This window comes from Cyprinodon variegatus, unplaced genomic scaffold, assembly GCF_000732505.1.
Source record: "Cyprinodon variegatus isolate N-32 unplaced genomic scaffold, C_variegatus-1.0 Scaffold143, whole genome shotgun sequence".
In the NCBI taxonomy this organism is placed as follows: Eukaryota; Metazoa; Chordata; class Actinopteri; order Cyprinodontiformes; family Cyprinodontidae; genus Cyprinodon; species Cyprinodon variegatus.
In genome coordinates, this window is record NW_015150596.1 from 362,003 (window position 1) to 389,101 (window position 27,099).

The 27,099-nt window shown below is 38.9% G+C and overlaps 1 protein-coding gene across 5 annotated transcripts in view; it reads left to right on the forward strand.

Moving 5' to 3' along the window:
- Nucleotides 1–25,433, forward strand: part of kirrel2 (kin of IRRE like 2 (Drosophila)) — a 46,195-nt gene extending 20,762 nt beyond the window's left edge. The window contains exons 2-15 of one of the 5 annotated variants that reach the window (XM_015376900.1): nucleotides 4,526–4,678; nucleotides 5,303–5,452; nucleotides 9,127–9,284; nucleotides 11,510–11,660; nucleotides 11,776–11,881; nucleotides 12,175–12,323; nucleotides 12,459–12,586; nucleotides 15,717–15,843; nucleotides 17,009–17,109; nucleotides 17,808–18,006; nucleotides 21,470–21,589; nucleotides 21,744–21,853; nucleotides 22,008–22,118; nucleotides 24,132–24,635. In XM_015376900.1, the coding sequence (XP_015232386.1) occupies nucleotides 4,526–4,678; nucleotides 5,303–5,452; nucleotides 9,127–9,284; nucleotides 11,510–11,660; nucleotides 11,776–11,881; nucleotides 12,175–12,323; nucleotides 12,459–12,586; nucleotides 15,717–15,843; nucleotides 17,009–17,109; nucleotides 17,808–18,006; nucleotides 21,470–21,589; nucleotides 21,744–21,853; nucleotides 22,008–22,118; nucleotides 24,132–24,635 (2,267 nt within the window). Of the gene's footprint in view, nucleotides 1–4,522; nucleotides 4,679–5,302; nucleotides 5,453–9,126; nucleotides 9,285–11,509; nucleotides 11,661–11,775; nucleotides 11,882–12,174; nucleotides 12,324–12,458; nucleotides 12,587–15,716; nucleotides 15,844–17,008; nucleotides 17,110–17,807; nucleotides 18,007–21,469; nucleotides 21,590–21,743; nucleotides 21,854–22,007; nucleotides 22,119–24,131 lie in introns of all 5 variants that reach the window. The other 4 variants (XM_015376899.1, XM_015376901.1, XM_015376902.1 and 1 more) reach the window with 4 other exon arrangements.
- The last annotated feature ends 1,666 nt before the right edge of the window (nucleotides 25,434–27,099 follow it).

Below are 27,099 nucleotides of genomic sequence, written 5' to 3' on the forward strand. Positions count from 1 at the left end.
TCAGCTGTGTGTCAATGAGCAAATGGGGAAATATGAAAAGGGACCAGAGTTTTGTATTAGTTTATGGTTTTATTGAAGGACGTGGCCTCCTGTTAAATTAACAAACAGCCTTGGGTTTTTAGATTATATATTTCTATTTTATATTCAGTAGTAACTGTGGTAACATTCTAATATATGTGCTATGATTTTTGGATTCATAGTTTCTCTTAAGGTCATCTGAAATGCTAATATTATTATTTCTTGTTTTTTTATTTTTTGGTAACATAGTTTGTACTGACACATAGACAGTCGAATTTGAGGATGTCCAGTGGTGAATGTTTTCTTTCTGCCAACATCTGTTCATCTTATCTTGATCCCTTCTAATGTGATTTTTAGATCATATAAAAAGGGAGAACAGTCAATGTAAAGCTCTTTAGTAGGTGACAGTAATATCTGGGAGGACTCTGTGCTGCACTTAACTCCCACCATGTCACAGCAAAGTCACAGTGTCAAAGCAACTGCTAAACATGCCCTCTGGTGCCTGACACGTTGTGTTTCCTATTAACACATGCTCTGTCCTAGATGCTCATTCGCATATTCAGATGCATGTGTACAGAAACAAATATTACCAAAGCAAGGTAACCAACAAAAAAAAAAAAAAACACACACGCGGGTCTTAGCATCATCCAGAAATACACAGTTTCATCTGCATCTGGCAGTGTGAAATGGTATTCCATTTTAAGAAATCTGGATTAAAATTTAACAGGCCTAATGTGTGTCGACCTTGTTACCAGGAGAGGAAAGCACATACTAAACACGAAGCAAGGCAAGAAACATGAAAAACTAACATATTTTGCTGCTTTAAGAACTTAAAAGATGTGATGTTGCAATGAGTTTGTACAACTGTAATTACCTTCATACATATTTACCTAGACAAGAGGCCTTAGTAAACATAGGGCACAGAACTCCTCAACCCTGGATAGCAGTGTTGCTTTCATATTAGTGGAACATTTCATTGCCCTTTCATTGTTGCTAATGGGGTTCATGGAATATTGATTATCAGATCCCATTGTGTTTTTGTGACTCTAGAGAAAATTCATCCCCATGTCACCCAAGCTGATTTTTTTGGAAGTATGAGGTGGATGAAATAGTGTATTGTCAGCACAAAGTCCAGTTAATCCCAGTTTGTTTAGGACTGCCTCTCTCAGACCCTGATTTGGGCATGCTAATAAAGAGAATGGCTACTTTGGGTTCTCAAATGTTGCATTTTGCAGATTATATAGTGCCATTGGCATCTTACAGCAATATCCTTCAGCAAGCAATGGATTGGATTATAGCAGAATTTGAGCTGGGCAGGATAAGAATCAGGTCACCTGAATCTTAAGGTCATGGTTGTTAACCAGAAGAGGGTGGACTGGTCCTTCAAGTTTGATTGTCTACCTCTACCACAAGGTTAATAGATCAAGTATCTACTTAAAGTCTCAGATGATTGTAGAACACAGCAGGAGATGGCCACAGCGATTGGAGCCTCATCAGAAGTAATGTCATACTGCTGCAGGTTCAACCACAAAGAAAAATGACTTACTTATTGATCTATTCGTGTTCCACTATTCATCAATGGTCATGAGAAATACTGTAGATTATGACTATAAGAATGAGCTTCTAGATATAGGCGGTGGATGAGGGTCATATGCTGTCCTGTTAATCAACAATAGCAGGATGGAAATAGAGATGAATGAATTTCAGAATGTCTGCAATTAGATGTTTCTCTGATATTTAAATCATTTTCTGGACCTCCCCAAAGGGGAAGAATCCAGTAGCAGGGCTCAAGAGTGCAAACTCCAAGTGTCTTCGAATCCCCCCAAATGGGCTTGAGAGGGTTGCTGGGCAAAAAGAGGAGAGTGGGTTTACCTTAAGGAACTGTTACCCAGTAGTCCAATAGCTGATAAAATATGAATAAATGGATGCACAGAAGAAATTTTAAGAGGGCTGCCGTTGTTTTTATAAGTATGTAACTTTTCATATTAGCTTGTTGGAAAAAAAAACACTCAAAGTATCGCCGTTTGGGTTTGTGTACTTGAGTACAAGTGCGTGACACAGCATCCCACACTGACAACCATCCTCTTCACACCCACATCTTCTTACTTTTTCAATTCTTTCTCTGTTCTATTCCATCTCCCTCCATGTCAGAAATGTATTCATGTAATTAAGCTGCTAATACACCGTCAAAGAATTGTCTAATTCAGCAAGGAGGAATTAAAGGAATCTAGCATGAGTCATTAGCCAGTCGAGATGTTCCGTTCAGCGTTTTCAATAAGGGATCTAGAGAGCCATGAATCACTTATATGGTATAAAAGAACACTCTACAGCACATGCGCTGCACTTTATGTTTGTATAACTGCACTTGTATGTGTGCAAGCGTAGGGTTGATTGCCATTTGCAAGCATGAAAAATGGTATGTAGGCGAGGTAAAGAGAAACAATTCAGTGCATGTAATCCATCTCAACAATCAACCAATGCAGTGAATTATTACCCATTGTAAACATTTAGATATTCTGGGCGAGAAACTTAATTGCAATCAATGTCTGCACTGCTTTAAGGATGGGAAAGAAAACCCTCAGCTCGCTCTGCATGGAGAGAAAGAGGAAACACTCAGTAGCTCATAAAGGCAGCACGTTAGGGACAGGCAGAGAAAAAAAAGACATTTATTTTTTTTTTTTAAGACTATGACGAGAAAATTCAAGCCTTCGGTAAATGCCTAATAGCCTGAGCTCAAAGACGCTACACTTCTCATTGACGCTCTCAAATTGGCCTCTTTTGATCCACAGTGCGTGACATACATACAGCCTACCTGTTTTTACCCACTGCCAACTCACATTCAGATAAAGTAATGTGGAGGCTGAGAATATTGGAAAGTTTTTTTTTTTTTTTTTTTCCTTTTATTAAACTATGAACACCTCCTTGGGGGCCAGATGGGGAATTAGAAACAATGGGTTAAAAATGAAAATGGGTTTTAAGGGGGAAGCTGAGAACTACATGTGCTTGGGATGAACTAACGTTTTTGAGGAGCTCACTGTTTGGCATTTTTAATTGGGATGTTGCGTGACACTGGCGGGAGGAGGACTCAAAGGATGAAGGAAGACGACCCCCCCTTTCCCGTCCCCCCCCCCTTTCCGTTCAGTCCATTTTGGACTCAGAGATGAAGTGGGTAATTGAGTTTGGAATAAACAGTGCCAACAATCTCGGAATTCCCCTCCCTTTCCAAACGGTTTTTTTTTTTTAAATACGGGGAATGGAGTGAAAAGAGATGAAGAAAGAGAAAAGACTCAGACTGGGAGAAAATCCCATCCACCCTCTTGGGGGGAAAAGCTGCTATTGAAAAGCTATTAAACTTGCATTTAGCAGGATTGATTGGAAATGAAGAGGCCTATTAAAAGAGAGGGACAAGGGGACAATAGCGTGTCTCTGGCCACCGTATGTTGCCCTCCTTTCAAGGGTTTTCTTTGCCGTGGTGGTGGGGGGGTCTGTCTGTTTAAGCGCTCACACCAAGGGAAGCAGTTAAAAAGGGGGAGGGGGGGCTTAGCACTGAATGAATAGGACAGTCTTTATTCTGTGAGCAACACAGAAAGAGGGAAGATTTTTTTTTTCATTTTTTTTTTTTTTATAAGTCCTCTTCCCAAATCACACAGACACCTTGCAAAGATAACCAACCCACCTCATCACCCTCTTCACCACCCTACCTTCCCCTATGGATTAGTTACCTCTGGAGTGTTGCCATCTTTCCCCTGCCAGTAGGATTTGTAATACTCAATCTTTAGCATAGTGGCACAAACAGTTGGAGCTGACTATCTGTATTCATGCTGCGCTTCGGCATGTGTGTGAAGACAATCCAGCCAATCCGCAGGGAGAGTATACGCCTTTTACTTAAACACAGCGGCGAAACGGCAGCAGGTGTCTTTAACTGACTTTCAACAGGCTCAAATGGATGGTTCCCCCGGGAACTTTTATGGTGTTTTGATTGTTTAACACCCATTTTTACAAAGAAACAAATTTAAAGAGTGGCAGATTTTTCTCACTGGAAGTATCTGTTTGCGTCATGTCAGTGAACATACAAGCATATGGTCTTTAGAAATAGTTAAGGTGTAACAAACTAACTAGAAAACTAAGTAACCTATATTTTCCCAGAAGTTAGGCTTTCGTTCTAAAGTTCAGATGATACCCACCTTGAAATTTTGCTAAATCTAATGTTAAATTTGACAGTAGTCATTTGTCTGCTGTGGTTTGTCACTGATCTGCTCTCTTGTTTTAATATTTCTTGTGATGACCCAACCAGAAGAAAGTTTGGTTTTTTATTTGGTTTAATGGTATTTTGTCACTCTTTCAAAATCCATAATTTAACACCCAATTTTTATAAAAAAGTTCCTGAAAAAAATAATTACCACTGGATTTCTCTCTATTGTACAACTGTATGTTTACAACTAATAAGTAAATCCAATTAGCAGAGAAACAATGTTCACATTGTCCTTCTATTTCTGTCTCCCAGCAGCCACCAAAGCGGCCTACTTCTCCCAGCAGCCCCAGGACCAGGTAGTGGTGCAGGGCCAGTCCGTGACTCTGCCCTGTGTGATTGTGGGTTACAGAGGAATGGTCCAGTGGACCAAAGATGGTCTGGCATTGGGTGGAGAGAGAGACCTACCAGGTAGGTTCACTATATTTGTTTCTACTGACCTCACCTTCCCTCTAAATTTATTTGTCCTTTCTGTCTCATTTGGTCTTGTTGCAATCAATGCCTGATCTCATTAGAAATCAACCCCCTCTCTGTCAGCCATTGTTTTGTTATTTTTATACAAATGAATGGTGAGAAAGCGCCGCTGACAGATCAGCATCCTGCTGAACACACCAAACTTTAATTTGTTGCTTAACATTTTAAGAGTCTTGTAGGAAAATGGATAATCAATTGGCTTTTGTCACGCACTGACATTTAAATGTGTAGCAGCGCAGCGAGAAAGTGGAGAGGCTTCCTCTTGACCTTAGCAACCCCATCTTTATTGTGTCTGTGTTTAAAGGACAGCCTCCTCATACAGCAGAACTATCACGTGTTGCATTTCAAGCTTCATGCCACTGTGCTAACACAATAACTAAATGCCTGGTCCCTGTAAGGTGCTGTATGCTTTTCACTTGTGCCTTAGAAAGAGCTTTTCCACTTCTTTGTTGCCTTTGTTCAAAGAAGGACCCTGCTTATTTTTTATTCCTTTCAAATATGTGTTTGTTGTTCCTCAGATTGTTTGCTTCTAACTCTATTCACTGTGCTGGCTTCATGCAGGCTGGACGCGCTATTCCTTAATGGGCGACCCGCTATCAGGCGAGCACAGCTTGCTGATCGATTCAGCAGAGTTGGCGGATGACGCAGTGTATGAGTGTCAGGGTACACAGGCGGCTCTACGCTCCCACCGTGCCAAGCTCACTGTACTAGGTAAGATACACAGCTCAATCATGATCCTCATAGTCAGCCCCTGTGAGGGTCTGCAGGCTGGCAGGGCTGTAAAAAAAGGGGGGAAAAGTAAGGGGAGTGTCTTCATCATGCAACACCAAGGCAGAAAGACAAATGTAATTTGCAAAAATTGGTAAATTTAAAAGAAATTGTTCCAATCTACAACTCTTTGATGTGTGTCATGATTTGATCCATTTCTTCAAGGCTTAGTTTGCTGACTACCCCTCCATCTGAGTGGTGCAAATTGTAGTTCCTTGCTATTATCCCATAAACTTTCAACAGTAAGTCAACTGTAAGAAAAGAACTCAAGCCTGCTGTGCTGAATCCAAACAGCTTTCACCCTTGCAGACATCATTACAAAATAGAAACATACATGGATAATGCTTGTCAAATTAGGATTACTGCCTTTTAGAAAAGAACTATAAATTAAAAACAAAAAGTTACACAGATGTAGTGACTGATTGAAGCTTCCCATTATAAAACCCAAAACATATAAAGCTGTGTACATTTGTATGTGTCACACACCGTACAGGTAACAGAACAATGTATTTTTATTCAACTCTGTGAGGTTGGTTGTGCCTGTCAGGCAAAGGGTTGTGGGCAAACGAATGGCTCCTATGTTGCTAGATAAACTATAAATAGGAAGCATCCATTTTTCACGTCCTACTTCCTTACTATCAGCACTATTTGGACAGGTAATTTCTGTTTTCTAATTTAGAAAAAGTATAGAAAGAAGACTAAACAAATCAAAATCAATCAGATTTAGTATTATCAGATCAGATTTACTCTTTTTTTTCACAATTTGTCTTGCTGGCATGGATATACTATATATATTTTTTTGCCTTAAAGGAGTAAAATCATCCATTAAGAACTGCACTTATTATTTACTCACGTTAATTTTGGATGACATTAGAATATGTTTGATGTTGAAACTCCTAAGTTTAAAAAGAACACACAAACAAAGAAAAGAAATCTGTAAACAGCCAATGGATTTTCAATGCACTGTACAATTCTAACTCTGTTTAAAAGTTGTGTAATGTACTAATACATTTACTTTACCTCCTCTTGACTAAGTGGGTAACGATTTTTGCCATAGCTGCTTAAAATCTTGTTTTCATTCTGCAAAAACCTGTTATACAAGAGTGCCAAGCAAACCTCAGCAAGAAAAATAAAATGAGGGGAAACGCCTATACTCTCAGTGGCAATAATCAAGACTGTACAGGTCCAAGATAATGTGATTGCTGCAGTCACAAATGACTCGCATAGTCGCTTGAAGGTCCAGATCTGCACAGTTAGCACATTTTGCAGCAAGCCACAACATCTATCAACTGCAAGGCGGTTTTGTACATTAACGTGATGTGAGTGATCTACTTCTTCACACAGAGTTTCAAGAGTGGAGGGAAGAGGGTGGCGGTAGTGGCGGGGAGGGGTGATAGTGCTGGTCAGATTGAAAAGAGGATTAGAAGTGACAGACCTTATGCAAGACAGAAAGCACTGCTGGCATCTGGTGGCATACAAAGGAACGCCACTCCATTAATTAGTCCTGTCAATATTCTATATATTACTACAGACGCAAATAATCCTTGTCAGGAGAGGGGAACTCAAATGAAGAATTTATGCAGAGCTGTTATGACACACTGAGCTTCAGAAGCTGCTGTTCTTTAATTTATTGTTGTCGATTGGAGATCCGGTTTCTCTTTGTAGGGTAACTTCCCATGGATCTCAAATAGAACAAAAGACTATCTGCCCTATTTCAGCCACATGCCTCAGTGTATTATGGGGTGCATTTCATCATCTAGCCCCATGCAAAGTGATAAATATTTGGAAAGTGAAAGAAAGATAATATGCACAAAATTTTCAACATAATCTCAAAAGTGTGGTATTTATTAGTATTTATCCCCCTTTACTCTAAGAACTGTAAATAGAATCACCAAATCCCCCCCACCTAATTTGCAAAAAGAGTCCACCAGTTTGTATATAAACTTCAGCTGTTCTGTGAAGGCAACATGGTGCTTTTACAGAACAGTAAATGAACAGCATCATCATGTTCAAGAAAATTAAACTCAAAAATACTTAATTAACCCCAAGGAGAAATTGAATAAAAAAGAATATCAGAATCAAGCTAAAGGAGCTACTCCAAAGTGCAACTACCTTAAGCATTGCAATTCTAGAACAGCAGATATGTTAGGGAGAAAGCTGTTTTGGTGTTTGAAGTACAGTCTGACTATAAAAAAAATATCCCAAGCTTTGTAAAGATCACAAAGCACTGGCAAATCCACTTTTAGAAACTGGGGGGAAAAGTACAGTAAACGGCAAACCTGCTAAGACAGGTGTTTATCTAAATTCAAAGGCTATAAAAGGGTAGCATACTTTAGCAAAGCAATCTAGAGGCCAGTGGTACCTTTTGGAGGAACACCAAATGAGCTCCCAGTCAGGTGAGATAATATGTTGACGGGACTCTTTGAAACCCTGGACTATACAAAGAGTTGCTAATATATTCTTTAAAACAACAATGGGGGAAAAATCATTTTGTTTACATTTGTATTTGTGCAGAATCTTGACAACCATGCGTAACTTTCCTTCCACTTCACACTAAGGGAACAATTTTGCTGGTTTGGGAGATAAAAGGCAAATAAAATACATCATATTTGCTGACTGTAATGATACAATATGTGAAAAGTTTGAGGTTTGTGGATATTTGCTCAACTGCTCACCTTTATATTTAGTTTCACAGCTGCACAACAATGATCAAAGCACTCTTCAGTTGCATCTATATATGAATATACATACATAAACACAATGCAAAGCCATGAGAATCAAAGAAAATCTACCACTTCTCCTGGGAAAGCTTCCTAAGACTCCTGCTGGATGTTCATTATCACTATGCCTGTGAAATACACATAGAAATGAAATCAGGATCCAGTTTAGCTGTTTGTGAGGACATAACTATCAAGAAGGAACTGCGGCTTTCCTGTGTTGTATGTGCAACAGTCTGCATGTGTGTGGGGTGTGTAGGTGTGTGTTTGTGTGTGTGTATAAATCAATGTTGTCCAGATGAGACCAAAGCAATCCTGCACAGTCAAAGAAGTCAACGGTGGGAGTGCAGTCAGGGGAATCGGCATGGAAATTAAAATCACCTAGCACTCGGATTCCATTAGTGTCCATGCTGCGGCAACGGAAGGACCTCTGACAATTCAGATACACACAGCGAAATTGGTTCGGCGGAGGGTGCGAGAAAGGCCAGCACAAACCCCATGTTTATGCCTTTTCTTATTGGTCGGGGGAGATAGACGCCTTCATCAGGGGTGGCACGCTCGGCTTGCCAGTGGTGCGTGCGAAACCATGCAAATAAATGAACAAATAAGCAATTCGACTGAAACATCACTCTGCAACGGTGGGAGCAAATAGAGTAATAATGCTAGTCTCCAGAAAGGAAATAAACAAGGTTGAGTGTTTCTTTTTTGTTTCCTCTTGCCAACTAGCAACTCTTTTTGGTCCTTATGTCTTAAACTACACCTTGTTAAAAGATGCTTAGTAGTAATAAGTTGTAGTCATACATTGATAAGCTTAAAGCTATAGCAAGCCTTAGCCTGCATGTGCGTTCACCTGAATCTTGCCCTTTTTTTTAATGGCTATGTTTTTGTTCTGATCCACAGTTCCTCCATCTGACCCAGTGGTGGAAGGCGGCCCTGTTGTACGTCTGAAGGCCCACACACCGCACAACCTTACCTGCAGAGCTTCAGGAGCTAAACCTGCAGCTGATATCACCTGGTACAGAGACGGAGAGGTCATGGAGATGGCCATTTATTCCAAGGTAGTGTGAGAGTAGGCTTAACCATTAACCGCCCGTGTAATCTTGTACTAATTTATAGATAATTGAATACAGGACTATTAAAAGAAAAGATAATTCCTCTTGAGGGTAGGACTCTAAATATCTTTCCATTTTTATTTATTACTACTCTCCACTTCTTAGCTGCCCCCCTCTGTTTTCACTTATCACTCATTTCTGAACACCACCTTCCCCTCTTATGCTTCCACCCCCCACCTCCGCCCCCCTTTGCTTGCTAATGCAACCATACTACAGCATAACTGGAGCATGCCAAAGCTCAGACAGGCATGAGCGTTTCATACAGTACAGCCTTTGCAGCGGGGAAAGCACCCAAAACAATGTAGACTCACAATGGAGATGCACCAAAGCGTCAGCGGGCCGTGGCTGGGAAAGTGTCACATATTTCATGCTCCCTGACCACTCTAAACGACGCTAAAGGCCACATTTAAAGAAGCAAAAGAGGGAGAGGTGGGCGTGGGTTTGAGGGGTAGGGGCGAGGGTCAGAATGGTGAGCGATATGAAAGGATGTGAGGTATAAGAAATTGAAGAGGAGAAGAGTGGCATCAATATTCAGTTAAAACATGAGGCCGCTTTGTGAATAACGGAGCAAATATCCGTCAATATTCCCAACTGAGGCCATGTGGAGGGTCGGACAAAGCTTTGTCCAAGTGAGTGGTGGTGACAGGTGGTGATGTGATTTGATCTAGCATAAATGTGCTTTTTGTCTGTCTAGCCAAGGAACTGCTCCATTGATTTGGCTGTCAAAGGAAAAGGTTCAGCTCACACTCAATGCGTCACACTTTTCCTCACCCCCCACATTCTCTGTGGCCCTTGTAGTTATCTTATCTTCTCTTTAGACTTTGCTATAACTTTAACCTATTTTATTTCATTATCACCACATAATTTATATTTTTGCAGCCTCTGTTTAATTAATTTATGAATTGAATCCTACTGTAAATAAAGCTGTTCTATGAAGGCCTGAGGTTTGCTTGAGAGAATTAGTGAGCACCATACCATCATGCAGACTCAGCCAAAACACCAGGCAGGTCAGGAAGAAAGTTGTGGAGAAGCAGGGTTATCTTATAACACAATGCCAGAATTCAGTAAATTTTTACTCCATTATTAAATAAGGCGCACATGGCCACAAACATCCTTAAGCTTAGCATTAAGGGTATTCAACAGAGAAGAAAGCAACACACTAGTTGTCAGTACAGACATCTACAGCTCAGATGTTGTAAATATGTCGGCAGGACATGTATTAGTCCTGTGTTACACAAATATGACCTTTATAGATGGTTGAGCTAGAGAAAGTAGGGTTTTGCAGTTAATTGCCTTTGCCAAATAATTACAATTTTCATATTGCAGAGGAACTCAGTTTTGGCCACAGTGTGTTTAAGACACTGACTTTGTAAGTCCAGCTCTTAAGTCCTGTGACAGTAGAGTGGGGCCAGCTTTTAAGGTCACAAAAAAATGAAACCCTGGAAAGAAGCAGTGAGGACCTATTGTTTTTACAATAAAGTTGGTCAGAGCTGGTGGGAAGATGGTACAGCTAAAATAGGGCACCTGGGCTCTCACCCGGGCAATGACCCAAAACTTCAGATATGCAGCCAGAGCAAGTATGGCATGGTTTAGATCTAAAGTCTAGTTCAATATCTTTAGTAAGCCTTTAGCATTAATATTTATAGAGTCTTCTTATCATTCTGTCATTAAATGCATTACTTTGGTCCATTACATTAAACCCCTATAAAATACAATGCATTTTGCGGTCCATTGACTTGACAATATGTGAAAAAGTTAAAGGGAGATAAACAGCCTTTCAAAGCACTATATCACGTTACTCAAAATTTCTTTATGCATTTTTTAGAAACATAATTGAAAAAGTCGGCATCCGGTAAGCCAAATCCTAAGAATCTACTGCTTTACTTACTTAGAAGTATTGATTTCTAAGGAGTAAATAGATTTAAAGTATGATAACCAACACGGAGCGCTGACAGGGAGCATTCTGAAAATTGTAGAAACAGCACAATATTCTGTGGCTGCAACATAAAATATATGACTTAACTGACATTCCAAAGATCGGGAATGCAATTTTCAAACTATGCACATAAAACATAAAGCCCACAGTGTCATAAAGTAATAACTTATTTTTTGCAACATTGAGGAAGTTTTCTTTTCTAAGTTTCCACATTGTTGTTGTCCAAACTCTGTAGACACTAATGGAGGATGGGAAGAGGGAGGCAGCTGTCAGTATGCTTCCAATCATTCCAGAAGACAGTGACTCTGGACGCACCTACACCTGCAGGGTTCTCAACCCAGCTGCCCCAGCTGGACGACAGACTTCAGTTACTATCAGTGTCCAGCGTAAGTGCATGTACCTGTCTATACAGATCTTTAAAACATGAAAAATAGATGAAGAGTTCAAGGATTGCCAGCGTTAGTCCTGAAACTTTAACATGAACATGTTTGCTCCTCAAAGATCCTCCCTCAGTGACCCTATCCGTCCAACCTCAGACCGTGACTGAAGGGGCCAAAGTTCTCTTCATCTGCTCTGCATCTGCCAACCCTGAGATCACTGGTTACAGGTATCCCATTTCTTTCAGTTCAGTTTGTTCCCATTGATCCTTGGAAATAATATTATCTGCAATGATTTGATCATAAAGTATGTAATTTCAGACTTTCTTGAAAACACAGATGTGTATTAGAAAAAAATAAATAAAAGCTTTGCCAGTCAATTATCTAGGTGAAATTAGCTTCATGATTGGCAGAGTTTGATTGGCACTGGCCTTGAATCGGCTAATGACCGTTTTCATATGCATGGTTAATTAAATTTCCTGAATAAATGAAACAGTTTAATATGGTTACTCTTACTTTCAAGGTGGTCAAAAGGAGGTGTGCCCATCTCAGAGGCCAATGGGGACAGCCTTGAGGTGACAGTGGACTACTCTTACTTCACCGACCCAGTCTCCTGCGAGGTGTCCAACTCCGTGGGCAGCACCAATGTCAGCACACTGGTCGATGTGCAGTGTGAGTTTTAGTTCAGAAACTAGAAATGCTGAAGAGCAAGCTGCCTTTTTGGTTGTTTTTTTTTTTTACATCTTAAAGGTGAATATTGCCTGAAAATAATTTTCTTTCTGATTGAAACTGTTTGCTTTACATTAGTTGGCCCCAGACTGCTGTCAGAGCCCAAGCCAATGACTGTAGACATAGGGATGGATGCTGCCTTTACCTGTGCTTGGACTGGAAACCCTCCTCTGACTCTGGCCTGGACAAAGCATGGCTCCAGCGTGGTAAGTCAACCAGCAAAAATAAGTCACCACTTTATCTTGATGGTTAAACCTCAATGCTGACATTCCTCCAGAGAGAAACATTTGCACATGGCCTTGAGGCAAGAATCCCACACACTTTTTCTGACACTTTTTTCCTGGCTGAATCTTCAACAACTCTCACAGCTAGCTCCCTTCGGGCTAGAGCCTCTGGCAGAAAACTGTCTGCCCACTGACAGATTCATACAGAAAAATATGTGCACATGGCATACTGCCATAAGTCAAAGGCAATCAGTTGGTCAATCAGTCAGCTGACAACTGGTTCAAAGTAAAAGAAATTACTACTTGACTTCAAACAGTTTATAAGAAGATCACATCTTACCATATTGTCCATACTTTGCTTCTCTTTTGGCATGATATCCATTTTTTATTGTTGTTTTTTTCTTCCTTTAGCTTCATGTAAGATTGATTAATGGAATGGGCTAAGACCTTTAAGGCAGAATTCTGATCAGGTAGTATAAATTCAGAATAACTGGTCCCAGAAGCTGATGCAAATGGTTACCCAGTCATGGCTGATCTATTTGTTATAAACAATCTAAATGCATGTTTTTTTATTACTTAGCTGTATAAAAAATCATTCTTTTTTGAAAAAAAAAATCCACTTTGCTGTAAATGTTTTTACCTAGATATTGATCAGAGAAATCATTCATCTTTCATTAGAACAATCCACTATGACACTTTTGATTGTAATTTTTTTTTAAATTGGTACAGACCCACTTAGGTCATGGTCACACTTGCAGTAGCCATTAGCTTCCTCTGGGACCAATGATCTGGATTAACAGATAGTTCCCACAAGGACGGAGTAAGTTAGTGGCTCAGAAAATTTGCATATTGATAGTATACCTGTAAAGCCTTTTTTTTTTCTTTTTTACTCCTTTTCTTATGAGAAATGGCTCAGTGAACTGCTGAAGGGGCTTATAAATAAATGTTAGATGATCTCTTCATAAAAGGGTATGGAGCAAAGATAGCCATTATTGTTATTAATCAATACAAGGTGGAAAGAGTGAAAAAATACAGGGTAATCAGTTGTTTTTCCATGAAAATAGCAGATTAATTTGCTTATATCAGCCTTGCATGCATATATGGTCTTTATCTTAAAGGTATAGTGGAGGATGTTGTTATTTGAATCATCAAAATAAGTGGTTCTCACAATTGTCAATCATTCTGGTGATATGTTTACATAAGACTGTCCTAAGTGCTCGTTCCCATTTTCACTTACCGGTGGTGAGTCTGACATAGTGGAAAAATTACAAATCTTCTTTTGGAAAGTAAGCTTGTATGAGCGATGCAAACAGCAACTTTTAAACAGAGCATTCACAAGGAGAAGTTGGCTTGTGCATGCTCTTGCAAGTGTTTAATAGGCATTTCTGTTCTGAAAATCCTCCACTATACCTTTAAGTGAAATAACAGTATATATTTATAGTGATATGAACGCTTGTAAATGAATGCAACTAAAATGTGGGAATAATAGGCATTTATTCTTCTACCCTCCATGGTTTCCACAAATCTAGCTTTACATTTTAATGATATATCCATTTCTCAAAACCTTTGAAAATGTCATTGCTGAAATAAAGTGATCCGAGCAGATCTTCATAGTATTGTAATATATAGATGGCTAATTATTCTTCTGGATATTAACCAGATACACTCATCGACACTTGATATAACAAAATTGATAACATTTACTTCTGAACCTTAGACTGTAATGAAAACTTCTTTCAACTCTTTTTTCGCATTAGTATTTACACCGTCAAACCCAACAGTATACAACCATCTTGGTTCTCTTTCATGTAATCAGTAATAATAGAAAGCTGCTTCCAAGTTCATAATATTTCTAAAGTGGTGTCATGGAGGAAGTGTGAGGTAATGTTAGAACCATCTAAGCTAAAATAAGACCCAAAGAGAGTTATTTAATGTAAGTCAGGTATTAAATTATTTCAACCTTTTAACAGAATCTCACAGCAAAAATTTCTAAACTGTAAAAGATATAAATAGATTGTTCCTTACTGGATAGCTTTCCAACCTTTCAGAGCAACAAACTCTATTTCAATTGATCTCAGACTTGCCAAATATTTCTGTTATATTCTTTTCTGCTATTGGGAAGCAAGAATGCTGATGTTTTTTTTATTTTTTTTTGTTTTTTTTTTTATAAAGTGCCTGTTAATTACTTTTAATTTTGCGATTGTCTGGTATTTGTCTTAAAAAATTCCTGTATCTTTTATAACAGTGATTCTGCTGCTCAGGTAAAAAAAAAAAAAAAGATCTAGACACAACACCTGAATCTGTCTCCTCAAAGTCACTTTCTTGGGTTGAAATAATGAGAAGTTTCCATCTTAACTTTACATCACTCTGGTAAATGTCTTTCCCTGCACACACCATTAAAGGTAGCGTCCCTTAGGAACCTCTTTCCAGACCACTAATATAATTTCTGAAGCTGTGCTGGAGAAAGCAGCCCCAGCGCAGACCGCTGTTGGAAAAAAAAAAAAAAGCGGTGCCGTCATCTCTCAGAGTGAACACTTTCAGCCACTCCAAGCAAAATGTGCAGGCATTTTTCTAATCCACCCACTGCCACTGTCCCTTAGACAACCATGAGTAATGGATTAATTGGGTTACTCCATAAGTGTGTTGAAATAAAAAAATAAAATAGAGAGAGTGAGAGGGCGGATGTGAAGATGGAGAAAGGGAGGGAGGAGGACAGAGCAGGGATAAATGGATTAATCACAGCTTGATGGAATGACAGGATCAATGAGCTAAGGAGTGAGTGAGTGTAGGAGCTCCAAAGGCTAGGGCCCACTCACACATAGTATGCCACGATCTGTCCCCACTGTTTAATTACAACAATCTCCCCAGCAGCACGGTCACTCACCGGTGGCTGGAGTGCTTAATGCTGTGATTAAAGCTCTTCACAATGAAATTAAACTCCAACCACCAGCATTTCTTACAATGGTCAGCCCACCTCTGCGCTGCCTCTGCAATGAGGGGGCCCCTGCTGAAGGCTTGGGCTTCTTTTGTCTGCCTATTCTCTCTACCGCTTAATTTCTCGCTTTTCCCTTTCTGACACATTTCTCACTTGTCTCTTTGAATTTCTCTCCAGGTGCTCAGTAATGGTAACACCTTGCAGCTGAAGGCTGTTACCCAGGAGGATGCTGGAACGTACACCTGCAAGGCCATTGTTCCTCGTATAGGAGTTGCAGAAAGAGATGTCACTCTAACAGTAAATGGTGAGTAATGGCTGCAGCAAATGACTTTACAGAAACAAACTATTGTTCCTTTGTAAAAGTTTGAGATACTTTGGCACTTGCAGATGATTAGTTTGTATTCAATTTCAGAAACTGTTTTCTCTTGTCATTATTTAGGTAAATGATTTTTTTAATAATCCTATTAAGATTAAGAAAAAAGGTCAGTGGGTAATAGACAGAGTAAAATATTACAGTTTCTATGCAGTCAAACTCTTCTTTGCCCATAATTAGTTTGACTAGTTGTATGGGCTTTAAGTTTTGCACTAGATCTTGATCTTAAACTAAGGATACATTGTCAGTCATTAAGGATGCATTGTTGCTCATTTCCAATGATTTGTTGAAATATTTTTTTTTTCTGCGTGGTTGTTCAGGTTGCTACTTAATTGCAACCAAGATCATACGCCAGTCTGAATGTTTCACAGCCCAAACCCATATGGGCACAACAGAAATGTATACGTCACTTAGCTGGGCAATGTTTATGGAATATTGTTATGGTCTCTATGTTATTATAATTTATCTGACATTGAGAGCTGACAACAATATAATCATATCATAACAAGAAGAACGCAATGTAAGACAAGAGAACAGAACTGTTTATAATGTGTTTTTTGAAGCAGTGACTGCTGTGCCAGAGAGGGTTCTTTATGAATGATTAGTCAGAGTCTATGAGTGATTAGTCAGAGTCTAGATGATTAACAGGAGAGTCAGATGAAATGCAACATGACCACTCAGACTGCAGGCGCTTTGAAAACTATCGGAAACAGATCTGATTTTTTACCACATAAGGAAGTTACACGATTCAAAAAAATCTGTTTTGGGGTGACGAACATGTTAAAGCCACATCCCCAGCTAGGCTGGTTAATAAAAACTGCTAAAGATGCTCACTGCAGAGGTTTACAAAGTTCACTAAAATGGTGATTTAAAAAATGAATGCACTGTCTGTGACTCTCCTAAATTTCTGTAGCAGACATCCCGACTTGTTGACCTTAACTTGCTCTGTGTACTCCCCTATAACAATAATGAAGCTAACAATATCTTAAATGTTTTAACGTCTTAAATTGGTAGGTTATGGATTCTTTGTTTTTTTTTGAAGCTTCAGTTAAGTAAAACAATTCCTTTATCTATTTTTCTGCCATCCTCACACCAGGTCCACCTATCATCACAGCAGACGCAACACAGCATGCTGTCAAGCACTCAAAGGGCAAACTTGAGTGCCGCGTGGGAAGCAGCCCTCCACCTGATAAGATTGTAAGCAAGCCTCTTTGTTTGTGTAGTGGTTTATTTAATCATTTGTGGGAGAATAAAACACTGAAATATTTCTACTTACCACACCCACATTAGACCGCAGTCAGAGGAATGTTAGCCCTGACCTCAGCATCAGACCTTTGCTCCAACACACCTCAGCCTGACTTGTTAAAAGACACACACTTGGGTGCACATATTCACAGCTGTAATTGCACAGAGAGGCTGGAAGGATTCCAGAGTGAGGGGAGCAGCGCACAATGGGGGTTTTGCAGGATTTACAGAACTACATTCAATTAGCAGCCAGAGAGGCATCGCTCAGCTGACCCTGTTGAACCGCTGCAGGTATACTGGGCTGGAATGGGATAATTAAGGTTTGAAGAGGAGTGAGAGACAGGTGCCCTGCTGTCCTCAAGCTGAAGACAGCAGAGAGGATCCCTATTTCATTGCATGGCCTCCTAACCCTCGTTGGGCCTCACCCGCAGGGTAGATATTGATGGTAGCTTAAGGATGAGCCTATGAGCCATGTCAGCCACAGAGCACCTTGGAGGTCAGCAGATGGAGAGCAGAATAAACTGATAAACTGGTTCTGACAGCAGCTGACAGGGATCCATAAACAAGTGTGCATGCCTTTGCGTTGGTCATTTGTTCAGAGATTCATTACGTAAAAAAGTAATTTCCAACCTAATGTTTACCCTCCACAGGTGTGGACCTTTGGGGACATGAGTCTGTCCTCTGGATCCTCTGGTCGTTACTCAGTGCAGACTGTAACCACTGACCATGGAGTCCAGTCTTCTCTGGTGCTGTCTGAGACTTTGGTTCAGGATTTTCAGATGCGGTACAACTGCACTGCTTGGAATCGCTTCGGCACAGGGACTGCACTGGTGACACTGAAAGAGCAAGGTAAACATTGAGAGCGGCTCTGTATATAATGTTAAAATGATATTAACATAGATCTGTCCCATAAATCCAATTAGCAGAAACTGCAAAACCAAATAAAATTACAGCACAAGGGCTGCCAACTTTTCACCAAACCGTGAGTGAGATTTTAAAATAGTTTGGAGAGGCAACCCTTGTCATGGTCAGATTAAAAGGCTCTGAGGATAGGTGCAGCTACAGGTTGTAGGTTTTAAGAGGATTTAACTGAAACAAAGTGGCTAAATGGGGAATTTTTGATAACACAGTAAATGTTACTGAATAACCATAAATTATCTGCAGTTATCTGGAAATGTTTTCACACATTATACATAAACATTATATATTTTCTAATGTCTGGTGATTTTTAGAGAACTGGAGTAAAGAAGAATGGGACCTAATAAAATACTTCATCTTAAATAAACCGTAAACTAATAATTTCACAACTATGTTTATTAAGTATTCTATGCAGTTCAAGTAAAATAAACAATGGGGAACTAATAAGCTATCAGTGGAATACTGACACTAATACAGGAACCAGTGGAATCAAATCCCATGCAAACTTCACTGTCTATGAATATTTGGTAATAGGCTAAGCATTTAAAAATCTTAACTCACTATGCTATTAGTTTTTCTTAAAAGTAACAAAACAGCTGAACAATTCAGACCCTCTAGGAGTCTGTAGATTCCTATGGCTGCAACTAACCATTATTTTGCAAAATAAATTTACCTTTAAATTATTTTGTTCAATTATTAATCAGATAACCAAAGGTTCCTTAAAGAAGAATTTTTTTACAAAATTAAACTAGCTTAAGCTAAAACCTTTCCACTTGAAGAGTTCTCAATAGAGCATGATGACAGATGAAAAAGTTTTTTTATTTCAAATACAACATTTTAAAATATTTGTTTTACAATTTTGGTATAATTTCTGCCCAAGGTAGGTTGCTCTGTCAGCAAAAGCATGTTCTAGACTCTCTATATTCCAGTTAACTATTAATCAATTACTAAATTAGTTAATGATTCTTTCAACAATTGATTACCGGTAATCACGATTAATAAACCGATTAATTAACCGATTAAGCCCTAGTAGATTCTATAGAAACTTACCATGACACAAGACAGCATTCCCCTGAATGTTTAATTTTGGAAGGTGTGATGGAAATTAAGTTTCTAAACATATTCGATGGACCTAAATAAGGATAATAAATAATAAAAAAAATTAGAACGTCCCTGTGGTTCCTCCTTTATCAATCCTGGATAAATGAGTTGTTCTGCACATCCTCTGTGTATCTGGTTGGTCTTTTCTTTGGTCGCTGATCTTTTGACAAATAGAATTAAATGGTTCTTTTTTGTGGACCTCCTATGGGTTGGTAAGGCATACCTCAAAGCTTTAAGAATTTAGATAGTTGTGTTGGTTTAATTAGTTCCAAATTTCAATGGGGGATTATTCAACTAGACTGAGCAATAATTATTTAACTTGTGGGGAAAACATGGATAAAAACTGGGACTAAATCAGTTGGCTAAATAAGAGGAAACAAGGATTAAACCTCACTAAAAAAAAAACACTATGTGTAGAGAAAACAAACCATTTTATGTGATCCTACACTCAGTCTCTACATTGATAATTTAAGCTAGCTGATGTACATTCTATTCACATTTACTGAAGTACTAGATTGATTAAGGTCTTCATTAATTTACAAAGTGAATAATCTTAGTCTAGATAACATAAAGATAAAAGTTCAAATGACATACGTTGTAATAACTGCTCAGAAATCCCGGTATTTTTTAATATAATATAATATAAATTAATATGACTGGGTATAAACAGGGCATCAGGATGGAGTTGAGTTTTAGTGTCCGATATTTCTTAGTGTGGAAAAGTGGGGATATGGAGTGAAAGGGTTTGAAGACCCTGAGATGCGGGAGTCTCACGCCCAATGGGTGAGAGTTGACAGCCCTGCAACATAACCACTTTTCTTGCTTCCTGTAGTAGTCAGCTGTGTTGCATAACTAATCATAGCTTTGATGGCCACAATATGGAGAAATAAGGATCTGCTGTTTCATTTTCTAAAGCTTTGTCATCTTATAATTACTGGTAGACTATTAAACAATGCTGATTTTTTTTTTTTTTTTTTTGTCATGGTGGCTCGTAATAAACTAATGAAAAAAACAGCTATGCTCAGTGGCCCCAATAAAAAAGATGATAATATGATCACTACAAATATCATCCATAGCAAATGGTTGCTAAAACAAGCACAACATGATTAATAACCATATTTTCAGCAATAACTCATTGACTTTTTAAATTACACTTATCCTGCTTCCTGTGTTAATCCTTACTGGTATAAACAGGGTAACCATGTGGATTATACTTTCTGCTGCTTGATCTTTAAAGTCTTTTCTGTCTTGTAAATACCGCAAGCAGATGGCTGGCTGTTGGAGTTAATTTGTCATAGTGGATGACAAATTATGATATTGGAGCCACGTGCTCAGCAACAGGAATAATGAAATCATTATATGCTCATTAATAAATTTTAAGAAGGGCGTTTAAAAATCTATAATTACTAATAAATCACAGCATTTGTTGCAATGGCAACATTTTAAATTGCAGCTTTGTGCCCTGCTATAGCAGCTAGCTCTGTTGTATTACTCATCCCTACATGAGAAGTACAATTTCTGCAGTGTAATTACAGCTGCATAAGCTAAGGTGACCTAAGCTTGGACATATTTTAACATTTTTTATAGAAGGTGTATAGTGTAATAGTGTTATTTTCAGTTCCTGATACAAGAACATTAGAGATTAAGAGAAAACTGAGCATCTGTTTGCGGTTATCTTAATTATACTCTTCTAATTAATTGTAATTTAATCATGTTTATATTAATGAATATTCTTTCCCCATAACGTAGATATTGATAAGGAACGACATGTGTATGTGGTTCAGATCTTAATCTCTATCACCACTGCATAGCTAGGCTCAGACAATGAGGTTGCAAACCCCCTGAAGTGGTCTTGAATTTACCTGTTTTTTTTTTTTTTTCAGAATTAGCAGAGCCAATGTTAAACTTACAAACACCTTAAACAGGGTCCTCGACAGTGATTTACATCAACGTATCAGAGCAGGGGTCTCCAGAGAGAGAAGGGCAGCAGTATCTGCTGGAATCTCTAATTAGATTACTGTCTATTGCTTCATAGCATGTCAGGCCTTGTTACCCTACCATCAGAGAGATTAGAGACAATAGTCAAGCACCACGATGCAGAATTGTCCACATGCACATATGCTGCAGACGCTGTGAGAAGACTGAAGCATACGTTTTATGGATTTATAGCAACAGTGTTTTTAAGGAATTTAAAGAAGACAAGTTTCTTGGTTTCCTCTGATTTCTTTTCCTCAAATTTTTGACATACTGTCTTTCTTCCATCTACCCCTGCCCTTTTCTTCTTCTATAACAGAAGCCCTACCTATGCTGATAATTGTTGGGGGAGCAGTAGGTGGGGGTTGTGTCCTGCTCATCTGTGTGATTACGCTGGTGTCCCTCTGCTGCCGACACACAGGCAAAGGTGAGCTTAACGGTCAGTATGTGCGAGATAGAAAATTCTTCATATCTAACAAATCTCTTTTTTCTCATGCTGAATGCAGATTTTTGTTTTTTTGCAGTTTTATCTTGGATTTAAATATGTAAATGTTAAAAACAAAGTCACTTGAGACCCTTTTCAACTCCCACAGGTAAAAGATGCACTCGACTTTCCAAGAGTGATATCAGGGTTCAGATTGTTCACAGTGATCACAACGCTTCTCGCGGCAACGATGATGAGGAGGATGTCAAAGAACCAATGGTAGGTGTGATGTATATTTTTTTTGACTTCCCTGTGAGTTAGACAGTGATGCGAGCTACAAAGAAAGGGGTTACATTGACACTGGAACAGAAACTTCAAACTGTCCTTTTGTTCCTATTCAAGCAAGGTCTTATTCATTCTTGTAATTCTTTAGAAATGCTTGGTCTTCCCTCAGGCTCCAAACAGCAGTGAGTCTCCAGGGACATCTCGCACAGAACACAGCGACCTCCTGGAGGAGGAGGACGACGAAAGATCGGACATCAAGGTAAAACTCAAAACACTTTAAAAAAAACGACCATCAATGTACAAAGTAGAGTATTTTACAACATTCTTACAACTTATACTTACCTCTCAAATATATCACTTTGCATCATTTACTCCAACATATTTTTGGTTTATCATTTTAACAAAACACATTTTTAAAAGAAAGTTGTACATATATCCAGACACATTTCTTTTGTAACCCAAAAAAGAAATCGGTTCATAAACAGAATCTCCTGTAGTTTGTTCTTAGAATAAATAATTCACTTTGGAGAAGGCCTCATAAAAAAAGCAGCTAGATCAGGGATAGCTGTTGAGATGTTTAAAAAGGGTTAGATTAAAAAACATTTTGACAAATTCTAGACCTCTCACACCTTAACCCAACAAAGACCTAAGACTTAAGCCCCATTTACACTAACCTCTAAAAACCGATCAGTGCCGAGCTTGGATCAGTTAACAATGCCGAACTCGGTTCCTTACGACCATTTACACACCACGCTAGCACGGTTCCTCACCTCCTAATGACAATCTACAGTACTACTGCTCTCTAGAGGTAAACAAGCAAATCAACATGGCGCCACCCGTAACATTCAGGAAGTTTGCAGATAGTCAGGCAAAGAAGGCAGCCTTAGGTGAATTTACTTGACAGAATCGACTTTTAGAAAGTGGATATCAGGAAAGTCTAATCAGGGCTTACAGATGCAGTTAACAACAACAACAGGAGTTTAGGTTCATCCAGAGATGGCAAAAGTACTCACTTTCCGTACTTGAGTAAAAGTACAGACACTTGTGTTAAAAAATACTCTGGTAAAAGTGTAAGTACTTATTAAACTTCTTTACTCAAGTAAAAGTAACAAAGTATAGGCTTGTAAATTTACTTAAAGTATAAAAGTAAAAGTAGAAACCACTTTTTTCATGCCGTTGCCTACACTTTAAATGGATGTCTGCCAATAGGACTAGATCTCCGTTGTGTTCATTTTCAATCATCTCGTCGTCCATACTACTATGCTAACGCCACCACCACCAAGCTGCAATGATTTGCCGCGAATGAATACCGCCGCATCTGTTGATTCATCTTGTAGTGGTGCGTCAAATGCAACATAGATTCCCATCCAATTAGATTGAATTTGGTATTGATGACGTGAAAAATAATAACGGTAACTCCATTGAAATGATTCAAAACTAAAGTAACGAGCCAATTTTTTAAAATATAAGGAGTAGAAAGTACAGATATTTGTGTAAAAATGTAAGGAGTAGAAGTAAAAAGTCGCCATAAAAATAAGTAGTAAAGTAAAGTAAAAATATCAGAAAAATCTACTTGAGTACAGTAACGAAGTATTTGTACTTCGTTACTTCCCATCTCTGGGTTCATCACACTACTAAGCAACAAGTTGGTATTTTTATGAATGTCTGAAATTTCATGATTACAGAGGCTGACTGTAAGGAGATAACATGGTCTGTTCATGCGCTCTTGGTCATCTTAGAACCGATCCAGAACTGAACTGCTCTGAGCACTACTGATGAAAGAGTACTACTGTATGTTAGCGCGGTTTGGTTTTGTCTGGTGTGGTCCAGTTCAGTTGTGTGTGCCATTTACACTCAACAGTTATCTCAGTTACCGTGCTCAGACTGATCTTGGCACAGTTTCAGAAGGGTAGTGTAAATGGGGCTATAGTTGACTGTTAACCAATTCCAACAGACTGACCATGGTTGTGGTAGTATTATCTTGAAGGAGGGATTTTTTTTTTAGCTAAAACTTTTAAATCAGTTAGAGCTCTGGGAGATAAATAAAGCTAAATATCCATTAGAAAACATAATCCATTGCATTACATCTTAATAGGTGTTCCATGATATATGTTGAGAGTGGCAACATGAGAACACCTTGAAAACCTTTAGGAGTTTGTATATTTCTTCAAGAACTGTATGCACTATTGTTTTCTTAGACCTTTGCACAACAATAAATAATATCAAGCATATTTAATAGCTAGGATTTGTATTTTCTTTGTTTTCATCTTAGGACCCCACCAACGGATACTACAATGTCCGGGGCCATGATGATCGTCACATCCGCAACAGTGGCTTTTCAGAGTACGTGCCCAACTCACGGCCAGTCTACACACCATCACAGCTGCCTTCCCCGAGCCCTATATATGGCCAGCATGGCACTCAACCTCGTATTTACGAGTTCTCCCATCGATGTGCCACCAACACCGTGAGCAGATCTTCATACGAACAGCAGCCACAAGCCCAGCAGCAGCAGCCTCAGTCGCCGACCCAATCAGCCAACATGTATCCCACAGATCCCCTCTACAGTGGCTCGGCCTACCTTCCTGCCACCTACGGTCGTGCCTTCACCAGCTATGTTAAGCCATCTTCCTACGACAAGGTTGATGCGTATGACCAATCAGATCAGGCCAGCAAGGTGTCAAGCTCATCTCGCTTCTCCTACGCCTCCTCTCAAGTGTCTTCCCAACAGTCCGACTACGGCCGGCAGACTCAACGGATGCAGACTCATGTCTGATAGGACACGAAAAATGTTAACAGAATCAAAAGTAGGAGAAGTGAGTAGATACCATTTTTGTGGTTGAAATAACATGATAAGAGACCTATGTACTCAGACAGTCCTGCAAGGATTTGTTTGAACAGCTATGATTATGGTCGTTGGATAACCAAACTTCCCTTTGATGGATCTGAAGATGGAAAATTTAACAGTGTGTGTGTGATGCCTCAGCAGGTTTTACACGAATTGTCTGAATATGGAAGGGGTCAAGTGGAACACGACTACATCTTAGCTGGGATATCCTTAAACCTGCATTCCAGTTCCTAACTCTGAGTCAACACTACATGTCAAAAATGACCACATGAATACTTGGAAAGAAGATCTCACAAAGGTTTAACATATTCAAAGAAAAGAAAACACCAACAAAAAATAAAGAACAATATGGACAACATTTCGTTTTGTTAATCTGTCATATGATGTCTTGTTGGCATGCGAAAGCAATTCTAAGCACATTTGTGTCCCTATCATTAACAAAAGACTGAGCTATTTACAGAGACAGGCTTATCCTATTCTGCACAACAGGCTAGATGTACTGGCCAACGAGTGCTGCTGGCGCTGTACTGTATGAAGAGCGGAATACATCTTGTGTAGCTGTATTCCTGGAGCATCCACTGGTAATGACATGTTTTGGACTTTTGAAGTGTTGTTCTCCAGCGGATAACGTGGAAACACAAGGAGAATGTGTGTACAGTAAATGTTAAACATGTGCAAGAAGGAAAAGGTTAGGACGGAAACTTAAAAGATGGTAAGAGCGGTATGGGGAAAAATATGAGCCAACACTTGTTGTTTTCTGATTGTAAAACAAAGATAGGAACAATCAAAAGCTGTGTTGAGGAAAATGTCGGCAATCTCGAACTCTAAACTTGAACATAGTTTCAACCACTGAAAGGCTCAGAAAAGCTATGTGATAGGTCATTGGTGGTCCTAATGTGGATCATTAAAGTTTTACAAATTCAATCGAATTGTCTTACTATGTTTACAAGAACCAGAACTACCCTGAAACACTCTGCATCTGTACAAATGGCTCTTGCTCTCTCTCTCTTTGTTGCATGCAAACAATGTGTCTTGTGACAAACCTTCAGCGTTTATATTCATCTCCATTTCACGTTTGAGCATATGGGATTCTCCTCATCTGATCACTACCTGGATGTTTTCCATACTGCCATTTGTCTATGCGAGCTAGTGCCAGGGCAGCCTGACGAGTGAACAAACTGTCACTGAAAGAGAGAAGACCAACATCATTGCTTGTCTTTTATTTTTATATTTTATATAAGCCTTAAAGTACAGCTTATGAGCTGCTATTGTAAAGTAAATCTTTATATACATCTGTAATCTGTCTTTTGATTTTTTTTTGTCGCTGTCAGTTTTTCACATTGGAGTTGTTTAATTATCAACTGCAGTTAAAATGCTCATTTTCTTTTAGTTGAACACAACTAAATGCCATTTGTTTTTTCATTTTTATATTGATGTATTAATAATTTTATTTGCTAGAACTGAGATATTGTTGCTTGTACCTTTGTACACATATTTATATTTAAATAAAACCATTTCCAGTAAAGAACAGACTCTGGCAAATCCTGGAAGATATTCAGCCGGATCTTCACATCGACAAACAAAGCTTCCCATGTAGCAAAAGTGATGAATACATAAATTAGTAGCACTGTCTATGTTGATTTTCCAATTTTCCCACTGCTGCTGTGACTTTAATGAAGACAGATGAGACAGTAGATCCCTCATCACTCCCCACTATATGTGTATCCACCTCCTGAAGTCAACATGCCCATTTGGCAGGGTAATAAGATAGAGCTGTGACAAAGAAAGGTATTATTTGACAATAGGAGCTTGTCTTGTCATCTCTGTTCCCCAGGTAAGCACGCTGCTCACAACAGGGAGGAGAGGTACATCCTCATTACAATTCCACTGTGGGAAGGGATGAGTTCTCTCAACACATGCATTTATTATGTAAAATATAATCTACCAAACAAGAATGCGTCAAAGACGGGAAAAGCAGGTGATGTATTTAGACTCTGCAGGGCCAAATAAAAAGGAGTTTATCTGTAAAATTCTTTCATATAAAACCATAAAACAAGCAGGCACACAATGGAACTCCAAATCAGAGCATTCAGTAAGAAAATATGATATACAAGTCATATCTCTTCAAGACAAGACATGTTCAAATTGTACAAACGTCAAAATTTATGAAAATGTTCCGTCACCATTTTAGTCTGCTTTAATATATCAAAAGACTATTTGCACATCATATGCAGAGGTAATTAAAGCTGTGTCCCTCTTCTACCAATTGCATAGCTTTACCTGTAGGTTTGCTGAAAATGGGCTAGCACGCCTTAAAAATACAGATGAGAAAGACAACAGGAGCATCACCCATCACTTATTAGGGCTTCTGTCTATAAGATACTGTTTATCT